Below are 19,726 nucleotides of genomic sequence, written 5' to 3' on the forward strand. Positions count from 1 at the left end.
TCACACATCGGTTTAAAACTATGTAGAAATTTGTTTTTTTCTTTCTTAATTTGTATTTCTTATGGCGTTAAATTACTGTGGTGCGTTTGAGTCTATCAAATAAACAAGAGCAGTTTGATAGACTCAAATGGTGGGCAGTCTACTATCCTACCTCCCCTCACCCCATTACATATGGGAATAGATCAGTTAATTTTTTTAGTTTGATTTTAACCATGCGATACCGAAGCTGTTGGTTGGTATCTATTGGAATTAGAGTGTACAGTGTTAATCGAATTTCAAATTTAATATATTTGGTTTAACCTCGAATTAATTTATTAAAATGCACAACAAATTCTTTTTTTAAGTATATTTCAATTTTGAAACTTATTCGGTTAATTTTCCACCTAACCTCGTGGTAATATAATATTGTTCAAATGATTTAATAATTTAACATTTATTTGTTTAAATATGTAAATAGTTTAGGATAATTATAAAATAATATATTTTTAAAGATTTTATAAACACATCTAAGTTATCTAGAGAAAATAATTGAAAATGAAATCGCTTAATAAGTTTAATTATTTAATATATTTGACTAATAAATCACTAATAAAATAACATAAAGTAAAATATTAGCACTATAATTAATTATATTCGGTTACTATCAAAATTGATCACATTCAATACCTTTTTTCTAGAATGATCAACTTATTCAATATATGTACTTGATAGGGCAATGGAATGTTATCCTACAATAAACAATGGCGGCAGTTATGTTACTTGATAGGGCGAGTCTCAATGGACGGTCACCAGGGTTTCGATCGTAACGTGTCAGCTAGCACGTTAGTGCATATGGTGCACGACACCGTCGGATGATGACCGAGATCGAAGATGGGCTCTCAAACGATTTTTTCATATTTTATGAACAACAGATGTGAGTTTAGGTGGCTGGTTGACGTGGTTGGTGTCGCGAGACGGTGGTGGTTCTGATAGTGGCGAAATTGTATGCCACCTCTAGTCGGAGGGTGGCGGTCGACACTCGTCGGTAAATGACGGGTATAACTGGCTATTTTGTGGACATTTGAAGTTATTGGGTGTTTAATATCTAACAAAAGTCGGAAAAATAAAATAAATATTAATTTTTTATTAGCAATAGTAACCTAGTCTAATGGTAGGTGGTGGACTCCCATGCCTTAGACTTTTGCATTTTCCTCTATTATTTTTTTCTTGGATGAATGGATATGGGAAAATGCAAGATCAAATCCTTGAACTTTTAGGATTTCAAAAATTATCCTTATAATTGTAAATCCTCACAAAACAGTCCCCGAAATTTAGGTAATTGAATTTAAATTTAAAACAACTGAAAATTGGGGTGTTATAACTCTCTCATCCTTAAAAGAAATTTCGTCCTCAAAATTTATCCAAGTCAAAGAAATATGGAACTGAACTTTCATCATTTCTTCAATATCTTCATGTAGCTTTTACAAGATTATGATTCATCCACTAAACTTTAACCAGCTGAATATGCATTCCTTCATAACTCTCCCTTATCATAACTCAACAATCTGAACAGAATTACCCTTGTAGAAACAATCAGACCTTAGTTATAATATTTGGTTCATAGAGCAAGTAACATATTCCAACTTCATATCCACAGTCGAGTTAGAATTTCTCGGATAAATAACTCTCACGTTACTCGCGAGACGCTTTACAAAATTTGGGCGAACATTGCTGGTGTTCCTTTTATGCATAGATCAAGCCTTAACGAACAAAAACTTAGTTTACTTATCACAGAAGGGACTCGACCTTGGCGTTTCGGATTAGAGAAGTACAATTATAATCTAAGGGAATGTATTGACCAGACACCTATGACAGTCGTCCGGTCGGTCAACCCGAAAGGACTCGACTCAACCCAAGCTCTGATACCACTAAATGTATCACCCCAAACCAATGCAGGTACATCAATATGATCCGAGGTGTCTTAAGAGTATTTTCGTCATTTTATCAAAATCAATATGGGTTCAGAATAATTTATATTTTTTCCCAACTCAATCATATTTATCTATGCATCAACATTTACCTAACTTGTATCATATAACATGCAATGGGTAGTAAAGTATTACTTCGACTTTTGAGCCACATCAATTGACCATTTTAACTCCATTTGATCACTCTCGTACTTTAATTTCACGTCTCATAATGTTCAGATATATGGCAAAATCAGAAACGAAACTTAAATGTGAAAATTCATATCGAATCGGGAGATAAAACATCAAAAAATAGCTTACCGGGTTTGAATTTGGGGAAATGAATTTCGATTCAGAAATACGTCAAAAACATAAAATATGACTTTTAAAAAAGTTGACTTTTGGTCAAAGTCAACAATCAACCCTGGTAAAGTTAAAGTTAACAGTCTGGGTCAAAGTCAATAGGTCAGATTGGTTCGAGTTGACTCAGGCCGATTCAAGTTAACTCAGTTCGGTCCGAGTTAACTCAGTCCAATCCAAGTCTAGAACAATTTGACTAAAGGAGCTGCCTCACGTGTAGGAGGTGCGTGGCGGCACGTGCGGCGACGATGAGGTCCGATTCAGGCAGCCGATTACTCCACAACTTCTCATTTGATAATTTTAACTCAAATCAGATCAAAAATCAACCAATAGAATAAGAAATAATGGAGATAAACGAATGAAGGCTCACCCTTAACAACGATTGATGGAGGATCGACGATGGGGCGACAAAGCCGATTGGGTTTTGATTGAGAAGACTCAAGGAACTTAATGTGAGGGGCAGTGTGGCCAACAGACGCTTATTTCGGCTTGAAATCGATGAAACCCAAGAGAGAGCATGGGTTTTCTGACAAACCTTCAACATAATCTCCATGGCATACGACGACGAGTCTCAACGGATGATCACCAGGGTTTCGATCGCTACGTGCTAACAAGTACGCTAGTGTAGACTGTGCACGACAATGTCGGACGATGACCGAGATCGAAGACGGGCTCTCGAACAAGCTTTTCATAATTTATGAACAACGACTGTGAGTTTGGGTGGCTGGTTGACGGGGTTGGTGTCACGGCATGGTGGCAGAGGTGTACGCCACCACTGGTCAGAGGGTGGCGGTCGACACTCGTCGATGAAGGATGGGTATAGTTGGGCTATTTTGTGAGCATTTGAAGTTATTGGGTGTTTAATATCTAACAAATGTCGATGAAATAAAATAAATATTAATTTCTTACGAGTAATAATAACCTAGATTAGTGGTAGGGGAATGGGCTCTCAGGCCTTTGGTTACGTATTCAATCCCTAATGACCTCAACTTCTTCATTTTCCTCTTATTTTTTTCTTGGCTGAAAGGATATGGGAAAATGTAAGCTCAAGTCCTTGAACTTTCAGGATTTCAAAAATTATCCTTAAAATTGCAAATCCTCACAAAATAGTCCCCGAAATTTAGGTAATTGAATTTAAATTAAAAACAACTGCAAATTGGGGTGTTAAAGGTTCTTAGGCTGATACCAACTTGCTTATTGGCTTCGTAAGGACCAACTGACAATGTTACTATTTATTGCAATTGTAGGTTATATGCTCAGTGCTTCAACTTATTAATCAGATTGTGTGAGAAAATACTGATTTCCAGAAGAATGCTTGTCTTGTTGGCTTTGTAAGTTCTACGATCATTTAGCTTTATTTATTCACATATATAAGAGTGGGCAAGGTGTGCAGTTGCTACATATTCCCTCATTAGGTCGGGACCTGAAAAAAGAGTTCCATTTTATTTTCCTTTCCCCCCTTTTGGATAACAGTATCATGGCACTTTCAGGACATGTGCAGTCTTCTTGTTACACACTAATGCCTATTACCATTAGAACTTCTAAGGAGTTGGTGGAGAGAGTCAACTGTTAATGAGGTATCTCCATAGTTTTTAGAATCCTTTGGTTGTTGCAATTCATGTGCATAAATGTTGTTGTATATATGTTTCGGTTATGTTTCTATCACCTTTTGGATTCATCTTGAACTGAAATGAGATAGGGGAGGGGGAGAGTGATTATTGTAGTATTTATAGTTTATTCACTTTCAAGTTACCTTATAGATCCCTTTGGTTATGAGTTTTGCGGGGCCGGATCGTCCTCAGGAAATTAGGATGGAGGCAGCTTATTTCATGCAGCAGCTTTGCCAATCGAGGTGTTGAGTCATCTCTTTTATTTATTTCTGTGCTTGATATCATTTAACTGACAGAAAGGAATTATACTGACAATTGGTTCCTTCTCCATAGCTCATTGACTTTGCAGATGTTCATAGCTTGCCTTGGAATCCGGTTTTGGTTGGCTTTCTAGAGGTTGATTACGCAAAGAACGGGTTTGTGTGTTGTATATAGTTTCGGTTATGTGTTTCTATCACCTTTTGGATTCATCTTTTGAACTGAAATGAGATAGGGGAGGGGGAGAGTGATTCTATTGTAGTATTTATAGTTTATTCACTTTCAAGTTACCTTATAGATCCCTTTGGTTATGAGTTTTGCGGGGCCGGATCGTCCTCAGGAAATTAGGATGGAGGCAGCTTATTTCATGCAGCAGCTTTGCCAATCGAGGTGTTGAGTCATCTCTTTTATTTATTTCTGTTGCTTGATATCATTCTTAACTGACAGAAAGGAATTATACTGACCAAATTGGTTCCTTCTCCATAGCTCATTGACTTTGCAGATGTTCATAGCTTGCCTTGGAATCCCGGTTTTGGTTGGCTTTCTAGAGGTTGATTACGCAAAGAACGGGTTTGTGTGGAACTCTAAAACAAATTGCTGAAAATTCTTATTCTCAACTTTATGATGCACTCTACCCGTTTTTTTTTATTCTTCTACGCTTCTCCTTTTTGCATATTTATATTTTTAAATGCTCCAGTGTGTTTGCTTTCTATACTTGAAAAATTTGCTCATTCCCCGCTCCTTACACAGGGAAATGGTTCACCTAGCAATCGATGGCATGTGGCAGGTCTTCAAGCTTCAGCTATCAACCCCAAGGAATGATTTCTGTCGGATAGCTGCTAAGAGTGGGATATTACTGAGGCTTATTAATACTCTGTACAGTTTAAATGAGGCAACTCGACTTATAAATTTGGGAGCATTTAGTTTCACTTTGATAAACGTGTTTCCAGGACCTGAATTTGTGAAAATCAGCAATGTTTAAATTCTGTAATCTGTCGTTGTTATTTGATTAATTCCCTCATTGGTTATTTAATTCCATCAATCAAAATAATATTTACAACCTCAAATTGGAATTTCATTTTTTTGGGGGAAAATGAAATGCATGCGTGCATCTATTTACCATTGAAAAAGGTTAGATGTAGGGTAAATTAAAGGGATAAGGAACTTGGAATCTTTGAATTTGATACTCTTCTCGATTTAGTCCATTGGTCCTCTAACACTAAAATTTTGGTTCAACCATTCAAGGTTAAAACATTCACATCCTTGATATTCATTATGTTCGAACCTTAATCTTAAAGAATAACAACAATTCATTTACTATCGAGGTCGCTTGTTTACATATTCATTCCAAAACTATTGGTATATTATGGTAGGAAAAACATTCCAAAACACATGAAATTGCAATTTCATGTTGAGACAATGTATAAACCATTGTTACAGATTCATTCGACCAGTTCAAATTTATATATTTTATTGTATTTTACATTTTTAGTAGCGGAAACCCGTCAAAAGTTTATGGTTCGAGGACAGAATGCCCAGCTACTCAACAATCTCACTCTCACACACAACAATAAGTGAAAAAGCAATCGTAAAGATACCAGTAATAAGAACCAAGAACCAAACCACTAACATCCTTCGACTCATGCAACCGGAGGGCGAAGAACGTGATCCTGTGATGTGTCTACTGCAGCAGGCGGCATGAATTGCCACATTGCGACACTAGGAAATCCGATGACAGGCATCAACTTGTTTCCAGCAGCTTGCCCTTGAGCAGATACTGCAGGTAGCAAGCCTGGCCCTGCACTCATGGCTTTGAGTTGCTGTTCTAACTTCTCCTTGTCTGCTTTCAGCCTCTGCTTCTCGTCATGAAGCTCGTTCTTCTCTGCCTGTACAGATTAACAATCCACCAAGCATGCACATAAGCCATAACCAGAATCCCACACAACCATGTTCATGTTCATGGCGTATCATAAGAACAATCCACCAAGCATGCATATAAGCTATAACCCGAATCCCACACAACCATGTTCATGTTCATGATATATGCATAAGAAGAAGCATTTGATGAATTAAAAGTCTTATCTTCCATTCGATCTGGTTTTCGTTTCGATTTTCGAGAAATAAACTTTACCTTCAATTCTTTGATTTTCGCTTGCAACTCCTCATTAGATTCATTCAACCTCTGAGCTTCACTACGTAGTTGATGCACCATTCTTACAACATCACTCAAAATAGCAACCTTATCTGCTTTGAGTGGCCTTCCCGGCTCCAAAATGGAGCCCAATTCCAAGAACCTTGACAATTTTAACCAACTTTGAAGTGAGAAACAACAAGGAACAGGCCAAGAACATTGAAGAACATAACAGAAACAAATGATTGAAGAAAAGAATGGTCAAACCATACTTATCGTTCAGCCTATCCCTCCGCAATTTCTCCCGGCATGCTTTCGATCCAGATCTACCGCATGATTCAGATTTCAACCTGTGAAGAACAATAACTAGCAAAAATTAGTCAACAATCATCATCATAGAGTTTCAAAATCTCCAGGGAAACTGGAATTATCAACCTTTTCCTAGACGCAGCTTCCCTCAAGCTATCTGAATCAGCAAATGAGCAATCAACCGCAGCTCTGGGCAAATCAAAATAAATAGCAGTGGCGTATCAAGAGATATTTCATCATAAAAGAAAAAAAAACTTTATTACTAGCAATTCTCAGTGGAAAATATCTACTTTCAAATTGGAACTAACTAAGTCAAAATCTAAAGAGAGCGAAATCTATCGATCTTGAACGAATGAACAATTTACGCCGAAACTCATTCTCAAGAAAAACTAAAATAAAATTGCCGCCAAGACTAATTCCCTTCTCGGGAACCAAACAGAAAAGTTCGTACCGGACATTAGAGGGAGTATTGAGAGTAGATTGAGAGGACCAAGTGAAGGCGGCAGCTGGAGGCGGGAAATCAGGTATCCCATAATCCAGGAGCCAATTGGGGTTATCAGAGGAGTCCAATTCCATGGAATTTTCTTTCACTGCCAAAAAGAAAACTGAATTTGAATAAGGAGATTATATATAAAAAGCAAAATTCTAAAAAAATCACTGTTTTCTTCGGTGATTTTTCCGAAAAATCACTGTTTTTTATTATTTACATGTCAAATATCGTTAAATAAAATATTACGAATTTATCATCTTTAACAGAATGTGACGTCATGTATGAAAGTCGCGACCTATAAATCTCGTCTTATGTCAGCTGGATGTTAAATCTAAAAAAAAATTAAAATAATATCTAATAGATAATTAATTTCTGTTCGGATAATATTTTTGTAAAAACGTCAATTTTCTTTTATATATTTTTTTGTGTAAAAAACAACTTTATACATTAAAATCTTTAAATATGCTTTTGTAAATTATTTTATAACTCTACAAATTTTAGTTTTTACATGAAATTACACAATAGAATTATGTCTATCAATTACCACTTGGCATTTTCTAATATTTTTTTGACCCTTTCAAAATCTTATATGTATAGTCTAGTCTAGGAACATTTTTAGAGTAAGTAATTTAAAATATGAATAATTTTATAAAAGTTTTATAACTTGTATTTATTTTTCAAAATAATGATGATGATAATAAGAAATATTTTATAATTTAAAAAATTATAAATTTTATAAATTTTTGAAAAAAAATTTAACTTTTAAAATTAATTTTTTAAAAATATAAAAAATATTAAAATAAAATTTTAATTACATTTGAGGGATCAAATGAATTATTATTCATTTTTAAAATTAAATATTATGACCATAAATTATCAAAATTATTAATTGTTGTTAAAAAATAATAATTAATGAATAATAATTTATTTTATCCCTCAATTATAATTAAATATATAATTTTTTTTAAATTATAAAATATTTCTTATTATTATTATCATCATCATTTTGAAAAAGAAATTCTTAGTTATAAAACTTTTATAAAATTATTCATATTTTAAATTACTTACCCTAAAAGTGTTCCTAGACTAGACTATATGTATAAGATTTTGAAATGGTCAAAAAAACATTAGAAAGTGTCAAGTGATAATTGGTAAACATAATAATATTGTGTAATTTTATGTAAAAACTAAAATTTGTCGAGTTATAAAATAATTTGTAAAATCATATTTAAATATTATAATAGAGAAAGTTTTTGTAAAAAATAAATAAAAGAAAGTTGATATTTTTACATAAATGTCACTCTTACAAAAATTTATTACTTTTTGGGCACCATTTTAAAAAAATGTACGAATTTAGCACTCAGCTGACATAAGGCTCATTTATATTTTGTACATTTATGCAAATAGTGTTAAATTCGTAATATTTTTTTTAATAGTATCTAATACATAATTAATAAAAAAATCAGTGATTTTTGGAAAAAAATCTCCTTTTTCTTCTCGCAATAGAATAAAGATAAAAATAATAATTAAATGAAAAAGGAATGCGTTGAGTTGTGTATGACTGTGTGGCTCGTCAGGTTAAGATATTACTAAATAAGTTTGGAACTTTCAAATAAAAAGGCAGACTGATCTATTTAGTCCCTAACTTTTCCAATTTAATCATTTTATCCCTTCAATATTTATTGCATTCTTCTTCACCCTTGAACTTTTTTTTATCAAATTTACCCAAGTATAAATGTATCATCTTCAAACGTGAGAACAGCAATTTTAGGATTAGGAGGGAGACTATGCTGTATGTTTCACTTACACAACAACGTAGGCAAAAATACTTATAGATACTTCTATTATAGTGATTGTATCAATTTAGTATCTCTACTATTTAATGAATCAATTCAATACTTTTAATTAGTTCTTCTAGTATTGTATTGAGCAATTCAGTCCATATGCAACTAACAACAATCAAATAAGGTCAAATATTTCATTTGAAGAACCATGATAGTTATTTCAACTCTGTTAAAGAATAACCGATATTTTCTCAACAATAAATATTAATTTGAAATAAATTAGCTTTAATTAAATTTTTAATATTGTAAGAGGCTAAATTGATCAGTCTGATAGTAGAATGATTAATTTGAACTATTTTCTAAAATAAAGAACTAATTTAAACTCGTCCTTTTAACAAAATGACTAGATTGATTTTTTTTATGTTAGGGAGAGTAGATTGATATGCTCCCTATAATAGAGGGACTTGATAGATACTTCCTCAAACAAAATTAAAATAAGAAATGCTAAGCGGTATGTTTCATGCCCAAATTGGAATTCTTCCAATGACGAGCCTTCAATCGCACTGTTTATGTCAAAAATGACGCCATGAAAATTAATAGGAGTATTAATAAGTTTATTATTGAATGATCATCGTGATGATGACGTGCCCAAAGATTCCATTCTAGCTTAATGTTCCAGCGCAATTACGCAAGCCATTATTTTTTTAAGGCCTAATACCCTATCATCTTCCCGGTTATATGTCGTCGTAATTGTCATCGATTGGTCGTTAGAATTGTTTAGGATTTCGATTTTTATCCTAGGTTTCGCATGGTATAAAACTTCAATTCGTCATCGATCGATCACGATTTATATGGATTTTGGTCACCGGGGGAGGTGAGGTCGGGTGGGACTTCATTGACGGCAAAGGACGACATCCGGCATGGGTCTAGGGGTTGAAATGAAGGTTTTCAAAGTTTTGGGTTATTTCAAAATGTTTATGTTTTTTAAAATTTATATAATTTTAATTTTTTAATTTTAAATAAAATTATCAAATTATGATACATATCACTTAACTATGAAAATTAACACCGTTGATGGCCCATACACCTAAAGTTGTAATGTTTGTAATGTTAGGTACCGAGATGAGTAAAAAAATAGTTTAGGAACCTATTCATAAAAAGGATATAGTTTGAGCACTTATTTTGACATTTAGCCATTTTATAATAATTCTTTGGTTAAACAGTACTCGTGGTCCCTTATTTTTTTGGCCTATTATTTTGGTCACTGTTTTTAAAAGTTTGATTTTAGTTAATTTTGTTTTTAGATTAATGAAGTGATAGATAATGATAAGACAAGATTATAGGCAAATACAAAAGATGTTGAAAAATAATAGTTTTGAGCACAAAAAATAAATATAAAATATTTAATTTAGATAAATAATATGATAATTTCAGAATATCAAAGTGACATTTTTAAAAGTATGTTGATGATGATATAAAATGTTTAAATAGATTATGTTTAAATAGAATTAATATTATCAAATGTTTAAAAGTATTTTCACAACATATGTGTATTTATTAATTTAGGGTGAATACAATACAATATATGTTTTAAAAAATTAATTATTTAATAATAAACGTTCATGAACAAGAACGCTATACCTTTTTATGTCTCACCCTTTAATTTAGATATAATGTCGCGTGTATTAGTAAGTTTTATTCAAACTAATTAACAACAATTTACCGTCAGTTTTCTGTACTCTACCTTTTACTTAATCTTTTTTCCTGCTGATTAGTCATCTTTTTCACCCTTCTCTTGTTAATAATCTCCATTGATGAGTTAATGTTTGATGCCTATATTGATTGCATATCTTCACAACTTGAAAACTTCCAACTTCGTATTCATGTAGGAAATTGAAAAGATAAGATTGTGGAATGAAGGTGCCAAAGCTACAACCCAGACTATATATGCTTCGAGAACCGGAGCATCTGCAGCGAATACAATGCATAAAGCAATATGTAATCAATATTAAGTTGGACAATTGTGATAAATTGAAAACTTTGAGGCATATTTTCTAAGGGTAAAGATGAAGATTCAAATAATAAATTTACTGATTCATATTCTACTCTATATCTTTACAACTGTATCTCATATGTTAAAACGGTTAAATGATGAATGAGAAATTGAGGCTCAAAGCAGGGTACATACGAATTGTGTTGTGTAAGCAAACCGTGCAGCTACATGCCTCAATAAGTTTCTAGATCATTATTCTATCGACATTTGGGTTTTTATATTCGATTTTTCTTTTCGTTTTCGTCTCGGATTATTATACTTTCAACATATTATTTCCTTGTTACCTGAAAATTTGCTTTTGAGTTATTTTTTTCATTGATTTTATGCCTTGTACTGTCACTGCAATATTGCTGAAGTGCGTTCACTTGCTATTCTCCCCCTTTATCGAAAATGGCTTTCTTTACAGGAATCGAGATGATATTGACAAAACAATAGATGAGATCCAACTAACAAACTAATAACATAAAGCTTATTCATTAAGCATTTTCAGCTCCTATTGGAGTTGCTGCTAGTTTCGACGAGGTTAATATTTTTTGAGTAATGTTTTTTTTCTTACTTCATTGCCTGCTGTAATATATGTTTACACCTATCAATCATCATGACTAACAGATATATGAATCTAAACAGGACTTGAAAACTTTTGACACTACAGGATGAATTGGAACCAAATTTGAAAACTTGGAGTAGCGGATTCTCTAGTCTACAACCGTACGTCTGGCCGGATATGAGTTTGCCGGTTGACGACGCCGTAGGATTAGAAAATGAGCCATAACCTTAACGAATCAAAAGCTTGACGTACAGTTGGGGAAGATAACATTTAAGAAAAAGGGTAAATTAGAACTTTCTCCTTAAATTACTTTGAATTTATAAAATGGTCCCTAATCAGTATTTTATATAAAATTCAGGGGTTAAAGTGAAAATTAAACCCTTTCACAAAGGTACCACATCATCAAACAAACTAACGGAAGCAAACGTTTCAGTGGCCACATCTTTATTAACACAAAACGAAAGTGATCGCGAATTAAATTTTTTTGAATCGAGTGACCATATGCTTAAAAAAATAAAACAAAAGTGAACAATATGTAGTTTACCCATATTTATGTTATTAACATTATGGAAGCCGTGACTTTTACCCTGCTTAGAAGAACGGCAATATTCCAGTCATTGTCTTCTATATAATTAAAAGGTACGATGTTGAACTAGGGTTATATTATTTGTCAGGGTTAATCATACACCATTCAATTGCTTTACTTAAAATCTAATGCTCCTGAGTTTTTTTGTATTAGTTTTTAGGGTCATATAATTTTAGGGTTAATTACACTATACATTTTTAAATTAATCTCAAATTTTAAAATATTTTATTATAATTTTAAAATACTACCTATTATATTAATAAAATATTTCCATCAATTAAATCATTAAATGGTAATTCAGATTTAATATTAGATATATTTAAAAAAAAATGATTAAGAATTTAAATTTAACATACCAAAACAATAAACTTTATAGATAATGCTTAATTGTGTGGTCTAACATCATCATAAACTTAAACCCTAAATCCTACAACGATAAATATTTTATATGCAAATAAACAACTTCGAGTATTAAATTGATGTGAAAATATGATAGAGATGAAGATAATAAATTAGTTCTACTGCAGGAGTAAAAATAACCTTCAAACCAAAATGTTAATTTCATTTAAATTTTGTTTAAATAGATACAATCATAGTAATTAACTCACAAGCAACGAATATAAAAAATATAAGATTTGGATAACTTCAAAGTTAGTTTGGTACCACTAGCAGGGTTTTGTTTTATATGTTATGTTTTCACTAGTGGCAATAAAATAAAGTGAAATGAAATAGCTATAAATAGCGAGGTTGTGGTAAGCAAAGCACGGCAGCAAGAGAGCAAATCACTTGGCAGAGATCATCATCCATTCAAAAAACAAAGCCTAGCGAAATGGCATCTGTCGTGCCGAGGTTTATAGTCATCGAATCTTATCAGGATGTGGGTTACCTAAGTTATATTCATGAAGGCGGAGATGCTGATGGGTTTATGAGATTCATGAAACTTGAGGTTACGAGCCCTTATGCAAAGTTCGAAGTGGAGAGTTCGAACACAGAGGGCTTGGTGCATATAAGAAGTTGTCAAAGCAACAAGTATTGGCAACGAACCTCTCTTCCCTCCTTCCCTGCGGGAGCCTGGACCGCGACAACGTCAAAGGAGAAGGAGGAAGATGAATCAAAGGAGTCATGCACATTGCTCAAGTTTATCTCCGTAGACCCTGCTGCAAACAAGTTCAGAATCATGCATGTGCAATCGGGATGCTATGTATGCAAATGGGGATCGGAGGATCAAAAGTTTGATCAGGGCATGTTAATTAGCTACAAGGAGACCGATTGGCAAGGCGCTGATGTCTTCACAATTATTGATTGGACTTCGTTAGTGATTCTACCCAGGCATGTTGCCTTCAAGGGATGCAATGACAAGTATCTGTGCCTTTACAAAGTCACATCTCCGTATTTCGGAAGTGATGACATCGGCGAATCGACCGTCGCATGCGAGATTATCCCTGTCAAGGACGGAAATATTCGCATCAAGTCCTCAAGTACCGGGCAATTCTTTAGGTGTGACGCCAAGTGGATCTGGGCAGATACCTACGACACCGCCACCGACCATGTCGACAGCTTGTTTCGCCCCGTCAAAATCGACAATGACAAGATAGCCCTAATCAGCTTGTGCACCAATAAATTCTGCAGGATGCTATCAGAAGATGGATTCGGTGATGCTCTTGCTGCGGTTGAGCCCTCCGTTATCAAAGAAGCCCAAATCACGGTGGACGAGCCTGTCATGACGAGGAAAATTTATGATGTCAAATATGATCTCGATAATTCCAGGATTTACGACAATGCAGTGATCGTCGTGGCCCAGAATTCCGCTAGCAACTTGACCGAGGAGCCCTCCACTCTGGACGTCAAGCTTACATATACAGATACCAAGAGTAGTTCTTGGAAGTCTGCATTTTCACTAACGTTGGGCATGAAGACATCGATTAACCTCGATGTTCCGGAAATTTTCGATGGGAACATCGAATTTTCCACTCAAGTTCAATCAGGAGTCGAGTGGGGAAAGGTCTTCGAATCGACCACTGATCTCGAAGTCTCGCACAGCATCGTCGTACCACCGATGAGTAAGGTAACGGTTAATCTAGTAGCAACCAAAGGTATGTGCAATGTTCCTTTCTCATACAGGCAGAGCGACACTCTCTATGATGGGAGCACTGTCTTGACTGAAGTACAAGGTGGCACGTACTATGGTTCTAATTACTACGGCATGAAATTTGAGGACAATCAGAGGAGATACCTCCAGGGACCAAAAAGTAATCTGATATATATACTCCAACAAGAAAGATGGGTGTGTCTGCATGTGTTGTCTTTGCTGGGGTTTGGTTTATAACTGTTGTTGAGGTGTAAAGTGTGTTTTCTCCTTGGGTTGTTTTGCTTGATTGTGTATTGACATGTAGTACTCTTTTTCCTCCGTTTATGTATAAGGAGGTTTTTTAACGAGGCTCATGTCAATGTCGTGTTTTGTTGTATGTCCTTTTGATATTAATCATACATCCATCTTTCAAAAAAAAAAAAAGTAATCCGATATCAATTATGTTAGAAAACAATTAAAATTGATTTCAACCAGGTCTTTTGGTATACCAATCAACTTGGACATCAAATCCAACTTAGATCTCAAGTTCGCTACAAAGTCCGCCTATGCTATGCGTTCAAATATTTTAATTTCGTTAGGAAAAGTTAATAATAACTATGAAAAGCATTGAAAGATTAAATTCATAGAATATAAGTATGTTTATAAATTATTTAATGAACGTTTAAGTGTAATTTTCTCTTATTAAAATCATTTGAATGATGATCCGATAGATTTTTTCAATGAAATATTTCTTATTTTTAAAGTTTCTTTTGAAAGAGGTAGTTTTGTATGATATTATTCGAGTAAAACCCTACAAAATGAAACCTTACAAATCATCAAATTTATACCCAAAACCTTGAATATACCTTCTCCGAAAAATAATTACAAATTTATTAAAGAAAAGGAAAGTCTCACTTAGACAAATTTATTTTTTAAGTGAAAAAAAAGATTGTGAATGAATTTGAAAAGGTTCAGTTAAATTTAAAAAATATTTAATAAGTATTTTTCAGATTCACTTCAATTTTAAATTGTATTTAATATACTTAATTAAGTTTAATTTGAAAAAAAAAAGAGACGACTAAGGTTTTTTCCGTTGAAATTAAAGAATGTAAACTAAATCTAATATATAAAAACTAATAGTGTATATTAACTTTATAAATTGGATGATTACTGTTTGTGTGAAGATGAAAATTTTAAAGATTAAAAAACACAATAACTAAAAAATGATTACACAATCTACACATAGAATAAGACTAATAGCAAAATTGTCCTATAAATTTCGACTGGGAATCTAGTGAAGAAAGGTCTTCGAATCGAACACCTATCGAGAAGTCCTACACAAAGTCGTCTTGCCCTAAGCTAATACATGAAACTTTACTTGAGGACTATACAAACACTATGAAAGGAGGCATAGCATATAGATATGATGGATCATTCATCATTAAGTCTAAATCATAAATTATCTAATATTTAATAAAAATAGATAAATAATATAAGTTTTAGGCATAAGAAAACAAATTTCAACACTTTTAACATGTCGGTTTTTTATAAAAAAAAAACATGCATGTTATGGGTTTTTTTTTAATAATTAAAATTATTTTAGAATTTATATTTACATAATTCTTTTACCGTAAGTTTTAATTATGAAATAAATACTTAAGATGTAATAACACGATAAATTGTACTATAAATGCATCTCCCAACTATACATTTAGTTATTTAACCTCATCTTTATTTTGGGTTAGGGATGATTACCCCAGTCGGCCAAGACATACTTAATACCTAATTGGGTTTTACATAAGATTTTACAAATTGTCCACTAAAAGTGACGGTAATAAAAATAAAATTTAACATTAGAAGCTTAAATTCCCGAACTCCAATCAGATTTTACCAACACTAGGTTTGAAGTTCCATAATTTTGTCTCCTGCTTAACCAAACAATCCTACACCATTAGATATGCTCGTAATAAAACAATTTAAGAATATATTGATCCCAAAAAGGACTTTAAAAAAAGTAAAAGAAAATAAGTAGCAAAGTGGGTAGGAAACTAACTAAGAATGATACTTATAATAAAATAGGATAAAAGACAAGATTCGATCCAATAAACTATAACAAGCTTGGGTCCACGGATTACCTACTTTTTTACTTCTCTGCTTGGAATATAATTGGCAACCAAATCCATCTATGAGCAATTAAATAAAAATATATATTTACAGGTGTGTTAGCTTTCTAGGAATATCCACAATCTATTTTTAGATTTCATTATTTCGAAATACTGAAATTAGAAAAAATAAAAAAAATGGAAATATTTCTCTCATTTAAAAGGGGTAAATTACGCATATAGTACATAAACTATTAATTTTAGTCTATTCTAATACCTAAACTATTAGTTTTTATCCGTTTTAGTACCTAAACTTTCGATTTTAAAAAAAAAACATACCTAAGGTTTAGTTTTTATTTCATTTTATTACTCGTCGTTAAAAAATGTAGTTTTTATTTCATTTTAGTAACATGTTCAAAATTTAACGATAAGTTTTGAAAAATTTGAATGTTTAGGTACTAAAAAAACTAAAAATAATAATTTAGGTACTAAACATATTAAGTTTATAACGGAGGGATATTAAAATAAGAGAAAATCGTCTCAGTGACCAAAAATGCCTTATAATATACGATTTTAACCAACTTTTTTGGATTTGCCAAAATGACCAACAAAATCACAATGCGATCTCTAATTCGCAACTCGATCTCCAGTATCGCAAATTCGCGCTGTATTTCGCGTTGCGATAGTTGAAAATCGCGTTGCGATTTTCCATTTCGCGTTGCGATAGTTGATTGCGATAGTCTACAGTGTCGTTGCGATTTTCCATTTCGCGTTGCGATAGTGTACAGTGTCGTTGCGATTTTCTTTTCCCGTTGCGATAGTCGTTGCGATTTTCCATTTCGAGTTGCGATAGTCTACAGTAAATTAAAAAAAGATTTTGTTTCTTAAGAATTTTCTCTAAAAAGATGTACCCGCGAACGTGTCGAAGATATTTCGCGTTGCGATAGTTGAAAATCGCGTTGCGATTTTCCATTTCGCGTTGCGATTTGTTGCGTTGCGATGTGTTGCGATCATTGCGTTGCGATAGTGTACAGTGTCGTTGCGATTTTCTTTTCCCGTTGCGATAGTCGTTGCGATTTTCCATTTCGAGTTGCGATAGTCTACAGTAAATTAAAAAAAGATTTTGTTTCTTAAGAATTTTCTCTAAAAAGATAGTATCCGCGCGAACGTGTCGAAGACATGTATTACCACGACCACGACCCGGGACGAGACGACGGCGGCGGCGACGCGCGAGGTACCCCCTTATTCTTTTTCACTCAACAAGGAAATGGGAAATCCAAACCTTAAATACACTTCCATATAGTGTTTCCAATACTATGTGTGATTGAGCATTACTCAACACTTCAAAGAAAATATAGCAATTTTTGTAGCATGTTTCCTACTTAATCCATATCTAAAAATATTAAAACATTTTATCATATTAAAACTATATGCATAAAACATGCTAACATGACGTTAGCCATTCAAGAGATGAACATGAAACTGTGGGGCAGGGCATTTGAGGTCTGCCAAAATGAAAGCCTAACATTAAATGGAAAATTAAATGGAGTTTCACATGTGGAGATGCATGTAATTAGCCAATTTTCACATGTGGTATTGTACAGAAGATTTTGCAAAATTAAATGGAGTTTCACTAATGCATCCATCAATCATTCCGCTCCATGAAACAATATTCCTATCGGGCATCTGTTCGAACATGAAAACGTGCAAACTTAATCTCTCCTTGCTTAGCCGAGCCAGTGATCATCACATTCCAAGTAACATGATTCTTCTCAGGCATTTCGTCGAACACTTTCTTACACTCAACCAAACACTTCAAAGAAAATATAACAATTTTTGTAGCATGTTTCTCACTTAATTCATATCTAAAACATTTTATCATTTTATCAAAAGAATTAAAAGAGTTGTAGATATCTACATTTCAATTCAAACTTATACATATATTTTTAATATGATAAAATGTTTTAATATTTTTAGATATGGATCAAGTAGGAAATATGCTACAAAAATTGCTATATTTTCTTTGAAGTGTTGAGTAATGCTCAATCCCACATAGTATTGGAAAAACTATATGGAAGTGTATTTAAGGCTTGGATTTCCCATTTCCTTGTTGAGTGAAAGAGAACAAGGAGAACTCTCGCGCGTCGCCGCCGCCGTCTCGTCTCGGGTCGTGTGGTCGTGGTCGGGCTTGGATTTCCCATCTCCAGTATCGCTATCGCAACGCGAAATGGAAAATCGCAACGACACTGTAGACTATCGCAACGCGATTTTCAACTATCGCAACGCGAAATGAAAAATCGCAACGACACTGTATACTATCGCAACGCGATTTTCAAATATCGCAACGCGAAATGTAACGCGAATTTGCGATACTGAAAATCGCGTTGCGAATTAGAGATCGCATTGCGATTTTGTTGGTCATTTTGGCAAATCCAAAAAAAATTGGTTAAAATCGTATATTATAAGACATTTTTGGTCAATGAGACGATTTTCTCTTAAAATAAAATGAAATTTAAAAAATTTAAATATTAAAATAAATCAAAATTAATAATTTAATTATTAAATGCATAGTTTACCAAGTGATAATAATTGAGGTTTGGAGCCCTGGACAGGAAGATCACGTGATGGTCCAACCCTGTCACGAGTAGAGAGCAACACGTACCCATTTTTGTAGTAAACGGACAACAATGCCCCAGAGGCCAGAACAAAACCTAATAAATAAATAAATTAAAAATAATACTAGCAATAATGGTTCGGTAGGACCCGCATTGAATGGGTGAGTGGGCCCACGATACACCTATTGGCTGAATATTACTGGCTATCTTATTTGGTTCCATATAAGCATGCCATCTGTTACTTCCCCTTTGGGCTACACCTTATCAATTTCTCCTGCTATTTTCGTGATAAATAACGAACACTACATTATATATTTGCTTTTCGGATTGATTGAGAAACAGTTATTGCACAAAACTATAATTTTTACTTTAAATTAGTCCTTAAACTTTAAATTATTCTATATTACTCCTTAAAATTTTAGTGTTATTCCATTTTAAAGCAAATTCACCTTATATATAAAGCAAATCATATTTTAAACAAGTAAATCAAAATTTTAATTATTGTGCACATGCTTCATGATAACTTAAATTCGATGTATTAAAAATCAACCTTATTAAATTTTAATGACATGCTTATTTATTACATGAAATATCCAAAATTTTACACGTCAAATATAACTTTATCGCTTCATATGAGACCCTAATTTTCATTTAATGTTCAAGAAATTTCATATAGTAATAGAAGTACGTAGTTGAAATAATATTGATAGTTTAAGAGCTTCATTAGAATATTTTTCAAATTCGAGGATCAAGTTAAAATATTTGCATAATTTGGGGATACCTAGTGCAGTTAACTCTTTATTCTAGATAAGGTGAGAGAAAACTGCTTATGAACCGCGGGAAGTTGTTTCGTGATGAAAATCTCGT

General features: G+C 33.2%; 2 protein-coding genes and 1 long non-coding RNA gene across 4 annotated transcripts; 2 read left to right on the forward strand and 1 right to left on the reverse strand.

Moving 5' to 3' along the window:
• The first annotated feature begins 3,479 nt into the window (after positions 1-3,479).
• On the forward strand, positions 3,480-4,286 carry LOC120186501. Its single transcript, XR_005522206.1, has 3 exons — positions 3,480-3,637; positions 4,067-4,158; positions 4,250-4,286. It is a non-coding gene; the product is annotated as an uncharacterized LOC120186501 (long non-coding RNA).
• A 1,245-nt stretch (positions 4,287-5,531) lies between these two features.
• Positions 5,532-7,199, reverse strand: LOC120186489 (transcription factor ILR3-like). 2 transcript variants are annotated; one of them, XM_039190392.1, is made up of 5 exons: positions 7,066-7,199; positions 6,741-6,771; positions 6,578-6,655; positions 6,306-6,468; positions 5,532-6,060 (listed from the first exon to the last, which is right to left on the reverse strand). In XM_039190392.1, the coding sequence occupies exons 1-5, from the start codon at positions 7,145-7,147 to the stop codon at positions 5,815-5,817; spliced, it is 600 nt and encodes a 199-aa protein (XP_039046323.1). In that variant the 5' UTR covers positions 7,148-7,199; the 3' UTR covers positions 5,532-5,814. The 2 variants fall into 2 exon arrangements, with proteins under 2 accessions (XP_039046323.1, XP_039046322.1); XM_039190391.1 differs by having other exon boundaries at positions 6,741-6,803.
• Positions 7,200-12,903: 5,704 nt separating this feature from the next.
• On the forward strand, positions 12,904-14,400 carry LOC120186474. Its single transcript, XM_039190378.1, has one exon. The coding sequence runs from the start codon at positions 12,904-12,906 to the stop codon at positions 14,398-14,400; it is 1,497 nt and encodes a 498-aa protein (XP_039046309.1).
• The last annotated feature ends 5,326 nt before the right edge of the window (positions 14,401-19,726 follow it).

Source organism: Hibiscus syriacus, unplaced genomic scaffold (genome assembly GCF_006381635.1).
Source record: "Hibiscus syriacus cultivar Baekdansim isolate YM2019G1 unplaced genomic scaffold, ASM638163v2 tig00113548_pilon, whole genome shotgun sequence".
NCBI classification, from domain to species: Eukaryota; Viridiplantae; Streptophyta; class Magnoliopsida; order Malvales; family Malvaceae; genus Hibiscus; species Hibiscus syriacus.

Excerpts from the sequence above, each read along its gene's own strand:
- LOC120186489 (XM_039190391.1), bottom strand. The coding sequence starts at position 7,190 with ATGGAATTGGACTCCTCTGATAACCCCAATTGGCTCCTGGATTATGGG. Across the intron at positions 6,656-6,740 it reads GAAGCTGCGTCTAGGAAAAG|GTTGAAATCTGAATCATGCG; the intron begins GTTGATAATTCC and ends TGTTCTTCACAG. Across the intron at positions 6,469-6,577 it reads AGGGATAGGCTGAACGATAA|GTTCTTGGAATTGGGCTCCA; the intron begins GTATGGTTTGAC and ends AAAATTGTCAAG.
- LOC120186474 (XM_039190378.1), top strand. The coding sequence starts at position 12,904 with ATGGCATCTGTCGTGCCGAGGTTTATAGTCATCGAATCTTATCAGGAT.